The following is a 13,426-nucleotide window of genomic DNA, read 5'->3' on the forward strand; positions in this document are numbered from 1 at the left end:
GCTTGAGTGCAATATGTGTAGGATAGGAAGTGATGCGAACAAGTTAGGTCTCAAAGATCACATGAGGTCATTTACAAATCTTTGCTACCTAACACTATTGTAAACATTACTCACATGAAAGCTTGACTAATACACTACCCTGGAAATATTTTACCTTTGAAGTAAGCGCTATATACGGCTATGAAAAGAACGATGACTGGCTGACCGGAAATGAGTCACTCAGTTATCTACAAACTAGCTTAATGAAAATTAACAGTGTGGGAAAGTAATTCACACACAATTTATTTATTTTACTCAGTTATTCTGGTTATAATATGTAGTTAACTGAATTTTAAAATACAGAAAATAGCCATTCAATTTGAAAAAAAAAAAAAATAATAATTTCACTTGTCAGAATTCCATACCTTAACAGCACTCGGAATTCGAAACAGGAAATTACACTTACCCTAAACAAAAAGGCGCATAGACTTTCCTACCATGCTTAGGAAACATAACATGAGCAACTGTGGGAAGGAATTAAACAGAGAACGAACCATTCGGATAGTAATCTAAATTGGAAAATAAATTCACAATTTACGGTTGTGACTCATGTCATCCCCTTTGAAGAAAAGCGCTCGCTGGGGGATATTGCAATGACGAAACCTCACCATCTACGCTCCGTAATCTAAAGGACGAAGTAACTAGTTCAGGTTACAGTATTTACAGAAATTTCATTCTTTGTGGTTTTTGTGTTTGTGTTGTGTTGTGGATATAAAATTGAACTATTTTGGAATAATCGAATTTCGAAGAGTCATCTGGAAAGCTGTAAGTACTTTTTTAACTTAAACATAACTGATCGCATGTTGTTTGGTAAGCGTAATTCTAATACTGAATAGTTTTTTTTTTTCCCATAAGAATAATCATAGGGTATATATTAGAGTATCAACATGGACACATTAGCAATTTTTATGTCTAGTGTGTGTGTGTGTGTTTAAGGACAGGTACTTTAAGTATATAATTAATTATTCAGAAAAGCTCGAAACACGAGAGCCATCACGACTTACTCTAAGAATTCCCACCCTTTAACAGGAAACAAATACCCCAAATGTATTGGAAAATTAGTACAACCATCTATATAAAATAAAAAAAAAAATAAAAATAAAAAAAAAACCCGTATGTTTGAGTGACACCAATATATAATTAATTATTCATAAAAATCTAATCACACCCGCCATCACGACATACTCTAAGAATTTCCACAGACGACAATGACAGATGTGTGTCACATTTAACTTAAACATAACAACTGCTCGTATGTTTTTGGTAAGCGTAATTCTAATACTGAATAGTTTTTTTTTTTTTTCCATAAGAATAATCATAGGGTATATATTAGAGTATCAACATGGATACATTAGCGATTTTTTATATCTAATATGTATATGTGTGTGTGTGTATGTGTGTTTAAGGACAGGTTTTTTAAGTATATAATTAATTATTCAGAAAAACTCGAAACACGAGAGCCATCACGACTTTCTCTAAGAATTCCCACACTTTAACAGGAAAGAAATGCCCAAAATGTATTGGAAAATTAGTACAACCATCTATAGAAGAAAAAAAAACTGTATGTTTGAGTGACATAGAATATAGTTAAATTAAATTATCATTCCAAACTCAATAACAACAAACATTCGCGTCACGATTCCTTATCTTATCTTGATCTAGATCTTGTCAGAAGTGTCCACCAATGACAACACGATTACTTATACACTAATATATTTCCCTTTCCATTCAAAACAATAACGTCACTTATTTACAACTAACAAATGACGTCACTTATCTACATCTGAAAACAACACACACCCACGACACGATTCCTTATCTTATCTTGATCTTGATCTTGTCAGAAGTGAGCACCAATCACGACACGATTTCTTATCCACTAATATCATCCTTTCCATTCAAAACAACAACGTCACTTATTTACAAATGACGACATTTATTTACAAATAACAAATGACGTCACTTATCTACATCTGAAAACAACACACACACACCCACCTCACCATTCCTTATCTTATCTTGATCTTCATCTTGTCAGAACTGCACCACCAATCACAACACGAATCCTTATCTCTACCATCACCCATAATCGAACCAAAACACAAGAATTGAAGCCAGTGACACACTTGCCCACACGGAAATTCCAAACATTCCACACCCAGGAAGCCATGCACACAATGATGTCATCGACCAATCACGTCACGATTCCTTATCTTATCTTGATCTTGATCTTGTCAGAAGTGCACCACCAATCACAACACGAATCCTTATCTCTACCATCACCCATAATCCCATACGCGAACCAAAACACAACAACTGAAGCCAGTGACACACTTGCCCACACGGAAATTCCAAACATTCCACACCCATGAAGCCATGCACACAATGACGTCATCAACCAATCACGTCACGATTCCTTATCTTATCTTGATCTTGATCTTGTCACTAGTTCCTCCCCTACTACTGTCCTTTAAACGTTAACTATCTGTTCACCATCACCCCTAAATCTCTAGCTTCATCTATTTCCTGGAGTAAATCAATATGATACACGGCTTGTAATCTATTTTTCCCAAAATGCATAACCTTGCATTTCTCGATATTGAACTGACATCCATTAATTTTTGCCTATACTGACAACCTATTTAAATAGTCCTGCAAGCTCTCCACATCGCCTTGATTAACTATTACTCTACCTAATGTTGCAACATCGGCAAACAATTGAATATTTCCTGTATCATTTATATACAAAATAAATAGCAATGGACCCAGCACTGATCCTTGTGACACACACTACTCACCTGTTTTCACCTCGATTCTTCCCCTTCATATACCACTTTTCGATATCTGCTTTTTTCTTTTGATATCCTCTTATCCACTTAACCGGTGTCATATCCATCCCCATCTGTTCTAATTTGTGTAACAGAGTTCCATGTAGTATTCTATCAAATGCGTTTGCAAAAGCCAGCAAAATCATCGTGTAGCCAATTCCTTTATCCAACTCAGCTGTTACTCGATTATAAAAAGTTAATAAATGACTAAGGCATGACCGACCCTTCACAAATTTATGTTGACCTCCATACAGAATCATATTTTTATCTATTCATTCTTTAATTCTCTTTTTTACCAATTTTTCTAGCACTTTTATTACCATGCCTGAAATACTGATTGGTCTATAATTTGCTCCTGTATTCTTAGAACCTCTCTCATGCAAAGGAATAATTTTACCCTCTTTCCACTCTACCAAAGCTGAGACTTCAATTAAACAGCTTATTCAAAGGCATTACCAGTTTCCTTGCACATTCTCGCAAAACCCAAGCTGATATCCCATCTAATCCCACAGCTGTCTTTACATTGAGATTCTGCAGTATCCTAAGGACCTCCAATTCTTCCGCCTCTGTCCCTGTCACATAGTTTAAAGCAGTAACCTCACTAGGAAGATATATGCTTGCGAAGTGATCACTCAGTAACCCAACTATTTTATCCGCTTCCGTCTCCTCGTAACCGTCATCACTCATTAAGGTTAATCTTCCATAATTATTCTTCCTGTTACTTGCCACATAGCGAAAGAATTCTTTGGGATTTCCTTTGACCTGTTCGGCTAAATTCTTCTCATAATCTGAATTTGCCTTCCTTGCCATGCTGATCACCTTTCTTGCCTGAGCCTTGTACTGTTCATGAGTTTGCTGGTCATCTTTCTCTTTATATACTCTCCACAGCATTTTTGTCTTCTGCTTAATGATATTGTTACATGACAATTCATCGAATGAACAATTAATCGAATGACAATTCGTCAAAAATGTAATTCATCGTAAAACAATTCACCGAAAATTTTCGATAATGTTATGGTAAAAGTGATCCATTTAGAACAAAAACCAAACCATGCAAACAGCTTCTTGTAATGGCAACTTCTATTAATTCCGTTAAGTCAGACAGTTATTGTAATACAGTACATAATTTGGACACATTATTTCTTTGTCGCCCCGAATATCGCTGAACTGAAAACTGGAACGGTTCGATATTTTCTTGTAAAAGTTTAAAATAGCGAATCTGAGTAAAATTCAACAATTCAAGTATAATTGAAAACCAGTTTCGCCTCACAGCCTTCTACTAGCTGTATTGAAATTTCTCTTGTGTGAAAGCGATTTTTATAGCTACAATTTTTCCACTTTAGTGGATTTTTTACGATGGATATTTTTATTATAGAATAAATCATAATATATAAACTCATGTCTTAAGCTATGTTTCTTTTTATAACCTTTCATATATGCTAGTGATGCTAACATGCCATTCTCATATCTGATAGTGTTTATGTCCTGCAGGCTAATTTACCCAGTTATACCATTTTTTTTTTCTAATTCTTCAAAAATTACAGTAGGGATTTTTAGTTTCGTTATCATTCTTATACAGCTGAGCTATTTCATTTATTATACTCATTTCCAATATTATATTCAGATGATACCTCATATAGAAGCGCACTTTTATCTGGATTACATGCAGATGTATGATCATCTTGCATACAAAACTATTCATCTTAATTAGTTACTTCAATACTACCCTAATCCCCGTTCAAGACGAAAATAACGCTTGTATGGTCTTTGTCAAATGAAAGGAAGTTAGCTGGTTTTGTACACTAGATGTGTTTTTTTTTTACCTTCCATAAAATCTGATTTTTCGCCCCGCTAAACAATCAACAGACAGAATACTCGTATATTGTATCATAGCCTTTGTTACTTGCATCAGATAAAAATAACAGATTTTTATGTCCTGCAGGACATCTTTATGACATTTAATGATATTCCTTTAATTATTAATACACCATTTAATATATATTATAATATTAGTAGAAGATATCAAATTCGTTATAATCTGTTATTATGGGGAGAGAGGAAATGAGATTCAAGATAAATCGTAATACGAGTTAAATAGGAGCTATTCCGGTAGTATGCGTTCTATAGCTAAAATTCATTAATATGTATGCCATTTCTTAAATCTGGATTTCTGTCTTTTTTCAAAAGAATAGGAAAAATCTATCATTTGCTTCCATTCTTTGGAAACCTCCTCATCAATAATATTCAGTATGGATTCTTTCACCGAGAACTTTCATCTCTACTTAGGCGGAAATCTTTGAGCAAATGTTGTGGAAAGGATCGAAGAAACTTAGTCTATTGCTTTTGATATCGTTTAACGGTTATGTGAATCCATCGACGAAAGACTATTAACCTACAGTAATGCATTAGTGCGGTGACAAAATACCAAACTCCTGATCTTCAAAGCAAGTGCTGCAACTTTTCAAGGCAGGTTATTTAATATCTACTACTTAGGAGATTTTTATCTTTTAACTGCACATTTTTTCATACTAGTTTGTTTTGCAGAATGAAATGAGGCAGATCAAAGACGCTGAAGGAAGAGTATCATGAGGGATGTGGACATAAGAAACAGATGGAGAATATACTTTGAGGGACTTTTGAATGAAGCAAATGCAAGGACTCACAGAGGAGATGGGCAGCCTTCTGAGGGGATGGTGCAGAACATCAGTAAAGTGGAAGTGATGGAGGCCATGAAGAGGATGAGGAATGGAAAATCAGTGGGCCCCGACAGGATTCCAGTGGAGGCATGGAAGGCACTGGGGGAAGAGGGAATTGACCTGCTGTGGGACCTGTTCATGAAAGTTTGCCAACAGGAAAATATACCCGGAGAATGGAGGGAGAGTACTCTTGTCCCCATCTACAAGGGTAAAGGGGATGCACAAGACTGTAAAAATTACAGAGGAATAAAGTTGATGTCCCACACAATGAAGATCCTAGAAAGGGTTCTTGATGGTAGATTGAGGAAGGAGGTGGAGATTGCAAAGGAACAATTTGGCTTCATGCCTGGTAGATCAACAACAGATGCTATCTTTGGGTTACGGCAGATGATGGAAAAGTATCGAGAGAAACAAAGGGAGCTACATCTGGCATTTATTGATCTGGAGAAAGCATACGATAGAGTGCCAAGGCAAGAAGTCTGTAGGTGTCTGAGGGAGAAGAAGGTGCCGGAGAAATATGTCAGGCTGTTGCGGGAAATGTACAGAAATGTGAAGACAAGTGTTCGGACCTGTCTGGGACAGACAAAGTTTTCAAGTAACAGTTGGCTTGCATCAAGGGTCAGTTTCTGTTTAATATTATGATGGAGGTGAGAGAATATGCGCCTTGGACAATGTTGTATGCAGATGACATCTTGCTGTGTGCAGATTCAAGAGAAGAAGCGGGAACTAAACTGGAAAGATGGAGAAAAGTACTGGAAGAGAGAGAGAGGTATGAGACTGAGCAGAAGTAAGACAGAGTATATGTGTTGCACAGTGGGCGGCGGACAGGAGACAGATCTGGAGCTGGAAGGAAATGTCATCAGGAAGGTGAGAGACTTTAGATACTTAGGTTCAACAGTGGAAGAAGATGGAGGAGCTGAGAAGGAAGTGGGATGCAGGATACAAGTGGGTTGGAGGAACTGGAGGGAGATGGCTGGAGTGTTTTGCGATAAGAGGGTGCCGATCAATCTGAAAGGCAAAATCTATAGGACAGTAGTGAGGCTAGCTATGACATATGCTATAGAAACTGTGGCCCTGAGGGAAAATAACATCAGCAGGATGGAAGTAGCAAATGAGAATGCTTAGGTGGATGTGCGATGTGACCAGAAAGGATCGTCTGAGAAATGACTATGTCAGGGGAACAGTGAAAGTTACGAACTTAGGAGCGAAAATACAGGAGGCAAGGTTGAGATGGTTTGGTCATGTGATGAGGAAGGAGAACAAATATGTGGGAAGAAGGGTCATGCAGATGTATGTGCAAGGAAGGCGGAAGCGTGGACGGCCAAAGAAGAGATGGAGGGAGCTGGTAGAAGAGGACTTGAGGATGAAGAACTTGGATGTTGTGACAGCTCAAGACAGGAATGTGTGGAGGAGACTCATCATCAACAGTGACCCCACTTAAGTGGGAGAAGCTGCAGAAGAAGAAGAAGAAGAAATAAAACCGAGATTTTAAAAATACCAACTGCCTTTTCTTCAGAATATCAAGAAAATTAAAGAGGGATGATACATTGAATGCGAATATTGACAATCAAAATCTTCCTAATGAGGGAATTGTAGACAGCTTCAAAATAATAATATTCATACCATGAGACAAAATGGTATTAAAAAGCCTTCAATGCCAGTATTTTAGCCGAGTGGTGGGTCCAAATAAGTAAACGTAGATGTTCTGTGAATGCCTTTACTTGAGACCATCATCAGGTTCGCTGGAGCGCTGAAATAGCTTTAAAAAAGTAACATGCGGTTTGCTGAGTAGGATTTCCTCAATATTTAATGCTTATCCATCTATGGTGATTACACGTAGATTTTACAACCTTTGTGACCGAGAATGTCTTAAAAATGCCTTTTGTCACTTAACATCTGTTTGCAAATGCGTTCCATGTTTTGGCCTATCATATCAAACAACTCCTGTTTGATATGATAGGCCATATAAAGTATATGCAACAATTTAAATATTTTTATTCATTAATTTTGCATAAATGTTCGGTATGTTCTCGAAATATTTCCATGGATTTTATTTCTCAAAACTGGCACGAGTTCTTCCCTTGGTTTCAGCTATCTAAATGTGTCAAGTCATATGAGGTAATTATTTTAACACATTTCTTTCTTAACGTCATATTTCTTCATCATTGGAATGACAGCCTTTTTTCCAGGCATTCTCTGTAAATGAACCAACGTTAAATAAATTTCATTTTTCTTAACTTTACAATCATTTTCGTTAAAAGCGTCGAACTGTTTGGGTGTTTATAACACACACTTTCTCTCTCTCTGTCTCTCTCACTGAATAAACGTAGCAAACGTTTTTATCAAAAACAATTTTCTGTTCTCATTGAAATAGAATCGAAATAAAAAAAAATGAAGAGTTCGCTTGGATTGGTAAAAAGAAAATACGGAATTAGCACTGTGTTCTATAGGTGGCAACAAAAAGGGAAATGCATTTCTTCTCGAGTGCCACCTTATAACAAACTCCCAAGTTCTAACGAAAGATAACTTCCAGAAAAATTTCTCTAATTTCCTAAATTAACTCAAAAACGTAAACCGAGTTTGGCAAACACACAAGATCAATCGAGGCGTAATCAATGCGTGTCGTCATCTTCAGAGGAACAGCACGCGCCACTGCTTCAACCTTCTTCATCCCCACTCTCAACCCATCCCTATCTGCATACCACACACTGTCTTAAAAGGCATTCCGTATAACATCATACATCACTAATTCATCAGACAACGTCTAGATATTTAAATATACATCAGTACGGTTGTAAATTGGCTGTTTTTCTTTGTTTGTTGGTTAATTTATTCTAACATTTATAAATGGTTCTCGGAGAAGGGGTCGCGTCCATAGATTTTTCGTCTTTCCTTGCAAACGCATCGATCGATTGAGATAGCCAAAGGCGCAACTACTACACATTGAAACAAAAACTAAGCATGGATGCTTTGTACAGTGTGCGCCATTATTAGCTAACAGAATTGCAAATGCAATTGTATCCGTTTGTTTCCTTTTTGAAGTTTCTCCTTTAATGTATGGAGAAGTGGTCATCAAGTTCCATCTAATTCCTTCGTTGATTAAACTAGGCCTGACTGAAACACAAATGGTGTCGCTTTATCATTCTCTTTACTCGTTTTTTTCAAACTCTTTGCTACCTGTTTCTTTTTTAATGTAAGCGAATTACAATTGTTCCCTGGCACGGAGAATGGCCAAGACTTATGAAGGTGTTTGGTCTAATTGTTCTATGTAAACTCATCCATTGCATTTAACTACGGTTGTCCGCCCTTATTTTCTCGTCTTTTTTTTTTTTTTTTAAGACTGTTTATCGCAACTCATTATTTCTTCCTCACTTTATTTCACGGCTTATTGGATACACGCTTGACTGGACACAAAAACATCTTTATATATCTTAAGCATGTAATCAGAGAGATACGCTATCAAAATAAATTACCAGTTCCATAGTTAAGATCCCTTGACAAAAATTAGACTTCCTGTAATTTATTTATAGTAGTTCGATTTTAAACTTTATTAAAATTATAAAACAGTGAATAAAGATAAAAGAGCTATTTAAATTCCTAAATTTGCAAAAAAAAATAATTTTGAAATAATAATATTTCTTTTAATCATAAATACACCATTTATGATATATTATAATATCAGTAGGAGAAATCACATGCGTTGTAATTTATTATGTTTTTAAATTAGGTGTTTATATCCTATCCTAGAAAAATATTTAAAAAGAATCTACATTTCTGTTTCATTATATTTACAGCTAAAATGATTATTTTGAAAATTATTGTAATGGAAGTTTACTGCATAGAAGTATTTACAAAAATAATCTTCCCTTGTCTAAACACATTTCTTTTCCCTCCTACTTTACAGGTGATAACACCTTACGTGTTGCTATGCCTCCAGAATGCAAACTGACCTCAATGAGCGTCCTGGCCGTCCATTGACCTATGATCTTGAAGAAACAAGGAACTAGAATGCACCCTGTATAACCAGGGGATGTTCAAGAGCTATTTCTAGTCTCAAAAGAAGTGCGATTCATACCATTTTTTTTTCTTTTGTTTTTGTTCAGGGACGTTCATTGGTTTTTATCCACCTCTGTACTAACCAACAGACAGTTGCATTATTCCACAAGGGAGTCAAATAACTTCTGGGGAAAGTTACTGTTTTGTTTTTTGGCTTTCCGAAGGCGCTGATTGTGCTACTGCAAGCAAGTGCAAACTTATATTTCTAGTGTTTGTGTGTGTGTGCGTGCGTGTATGTGACTGGTGATTCATCTCTGCCAATGTACCTCGTCTCCCAGTGGGACAACAACTTCCAGCCACTCTGTAAAAATCTTGACCGCAGAAGCAAGACAGTGATTTTTATACGAATTGTCGTGGGAGAATGTTTAGTGCACGTGAAGGCAAATACTGGAACTTTGTATTTCGAAAATGTATCAGATGGGAATACCTAAAAGTTCGAAGAAGTCTAAGAATGTCTGACAACTTCAGCCTACATCAAATGTATTTTTAAAGCTCTGCAAGTGAAATTCAACAATATTTTCAGTTTTATGTATTAAGAAAAGATAAATGTAAAGAATGAGAGTTTAATATTTAGAACAATACTTAGAAAGAAAATTCATCACACTGAGTTGCTAATTTTCAATTCATTTCAACAAACATCGAGAAATATTTGTAGCAGCAAACATTCTATGGGATTATTAATTATTTATTTCATTAACAAAAAGTAGTACGAATTCTATCGTTAAAAGAAACACACAAAAATACAAACATTGAACAGGAAGGAGCCATTTCGGCGAGCTTATTCGAGAGTAGCTAACGGTAAAATCCACAATAATTATCACACCTGATGATAATACTAAACACCCAAATCGTGAAACTGCTGGCGAGTACGTTTAGCGAGAAAAAAGGAAGGAAAGACGATGACACATCACTAGATAAAGCAGCATTCTGCTTAGTAAAGCTAACATTATGCTTACCAAGCAGTTGATCTTATTATGGATTTTTTTTATATTTAATCTTAGGTTCGTTAGCGATTGCTCAGCAAAATCAAGATTAAGAAAAATCGCCGGAGTTTTAGTTTGACAGAATGTCAGATGCGAAGACTTTATTTTTATTTTACGGGAAAAAAAAAAAGTAATTTTTCTGCTTAAAAATCACAAATTGCCGTTTTGTAGCTCACCCCCCCCCAAAAAAAATAAAACCTGTCATTTCTGCGCTTTTTTTTCTTCCCCAGGTAGTCAGCCAAATTTTTCGGCCAAACAATTAATACACAAACTTAGATTTTAACGAAACTTGAAAACATATATAAAAAGTGAAAAACAAAACCATTTTAGAAATACGTCTTTTATTACGAAATATATGCCAGTACATTTATAAGCATCTCTGTAGGTAGCGTGTATATAAGTGAATGGTCTGTGACATGACTCTGTAGTTGTATTAATAGAACAGTTTTTTATGAAACCATCGAAAAAATATACTTAGAGACTAACATTCGCAAAAGAATAGATGGAAAGCTCTTTGAGTTCTGAAATAATAAAGCATAGCTAACCTGTTCAGTATATTTATTTTCCTACATGTGACAACCATAAAGAATGGACTTGTTGATAATTACGGAATATAGTTTTTATAAATTTTTAAACTTCATTAATAAAAAAATATGGTAAATGAAATGTCTGAAAGGTTTTAATGTAAATAAAGGGAATGCAGAAAAAATAAAAGATTTCCCATATAATTCACAAAGGAAAGAGTTTTTCAATTTAAATAATGTTAATATATTAACATAGGCTTAATATGTTAATATCTTAACAGCGCGTTTTAAAGGTACTCTACACTCTCAAAGAATCAACTAAAAAGTTATTTTATTAAACCATTTTAGCCATTCAAGTGTGGATCCTAATAAAAGTTAAAACGATGATACTTTTATGAACAAATAAAAAAATGTTTTTACTTACAGTTTTAAAAATGTGAGCGCCAACGTAGAAGCTGTTGAGACCCTGCAATGCAAGTAGACATGTATAAAAGACGCATACATGTATCTGTGTAACTATAGTTGTTGTATCTGCTCATCACTTCTGAATGTATGCGGCTCTGTTTTATACGCGTTCTTATAAGAATACTCTGAGTAGTATACATAATAGTGACTACGCTCTGGCGGATGTAGTTTCCTATTGAAAATAAATAACAGTGATCTGTTTGTGTTTGCATTTATTCTTATATGCCATAAATACAGGTAGTTCATAATATTTTCAGATAAAAGTTATAAATAGAACTTCAGATAACTTTTGAACATTACACCCTCAGATGTAACTTCCTTTTTTTTTTCTCCATTCTTCAGCTGGGTTTAAGGACAATGCAATGGAATGAACGTAGCACATTCATAGACTCTTCAGTCTCCAAGAACTTGATATCCTCTTCTCTTCCATAAGCTGCTTCTCAAGTGTACAACTTCTAAATAACAACTCCTCTCAATTTTAGAATATTGATCTCACATTTAAGGATGTACAAGAAAACTCCTGCAGCTTGATGCTATTAAGAAGAAGACACTGTTAACTGATGACCCATCTATTGCTCTCACAGAATTAATGTACAGTGTTTTTACTGAACTAGCCCTCATCATTCCCCCAAGCTGACAAAAAATCATCTTCCGGGTAGCAAACATTCATAGTTCATACTAAAACTTTCCAATCCCACTTTTCATCAGCCTCTATTTCATATGTTATTTTATGAAACTACCTTCCACACATTTGTTTGTTCAAGGACAACGATCTCCAACTGTTAAAGAAAATATTATTATTATTACATAACACCTCCAGGGAGTCAAAACACTCATCGAAGGAGGGCACCTGTTCTACAACTCTCCGTCTCCGCCACTCCACTAACTGCAACTAACTTCATCTACACCAGCGCCATCTACTGCCGACCACCACTATTTTCACAAATTAGAAATATCCATGCCCACGGCGGGGGATATCAACAGATTCCTTCTTATTCCTTAAACATCTGCTCACACACAACATTCTGGTGCTGTAGGTTTTGTAAATTTGATATCAAGAGAATTGTGTATTAGAGAATAACATGTACACATCATGCAATTTGTGCGATTACTAAATTTGTTTTGAATTTGAATTTTTTATTTTGATTTGCTTTAAAGCAGACTATTTCATCCTAACAGAACAACTGGTTAACTCTCCTTTACTGATTTCGCGAGTTATATTAATTTTATGCATTTTGATTTTGTATAATTTTATTTGATTTCTTCTTTTTTTTATTTCTGATTTTTATTTTGTACGAAATTTTATTTTGTTCAGTACTTTGATTTTATAAATAAAATAAAATAAAATTTATTTTATTTTATTTTATTTATGTTTATGTAATTTTTGCGTTAATAGGATTTGTCATATGAAAACATTAGTGCGATTTGTCTATGGAAAAGAAAATTTTATATTTCAGTCAAAATAGGCAAGTAACTTTAATAAATTCTTAAAATTTTTAAAATAAAGTGAAAAAAATCTTGAAAAATAAAAAGAATAATATATTTGCTCTATGCCACACCTTTTTTTTTTTAAAGTAGGTATTATATTATATTGGAATCGACCGTGAGATGCGGCGATTAGTACCCTTGGAGGGTAACGGATGGCAACGCTGTAGTCAATGAAGTTCTGAGGCTCGGCTATTGCTGTTCCCCTCCTGCCATGATCAGAGCTTTAACAGCTCAATAACACCCTACACTGTCCTCTACAAATAATGGGGAAAATGAAAAGCATTCTTGCTTCACCCCTTTAAGCCAGTCCTTATAAGGACTATAAGGAGGTATTATATTATATTATG

The 13,426-nt window shown here is 35.2% G+C and overlaps 1 protein-coding gene across 1 annotated transcript in view; it reads left to right on the top strand.

Moving 5' to 3' along the window:
• LOC150094685 (cell adhesion molecule Dscam1-like) overlaps positions 1-11,715 on the top strand; it is a 639,127-nt gene extending 627,412 nt beyond the window's left edge. The window contains exon 26 of the mRNA XM_090411623.1: positions 9,468-11,715. Within this exon, the coding sequence (XP_090267749.1) occupies positions 9,468-9,541 (74 nt within the window). The 3' untranslated portion in view covers positions 9,542-11,715. The remainder of the gene's footprint in view (positions 1-9,467) is intronic.
• The last annotated feature ends 1,711 nt before the right edge of the window (positions 11,716-13,426 follow it).

Source organism: Typopeltis vanoorti, chromosome 21 (assembly GCF_054136105.1).
Source record: "Typopeltis vanoorti isolate ZY-2024b chromosome 21, IOZ_Tvanoo_1.0, whole genome shotgun sequence".
In the NCBI taxonomy this organism is placed as follows: domain Eukaryota; kingdom Metazoa; phylum Arthropoda; class Arachnida; order Uropygi; family Thelyphonidae; genus Typopeltis; species Typopeltis vanoorti.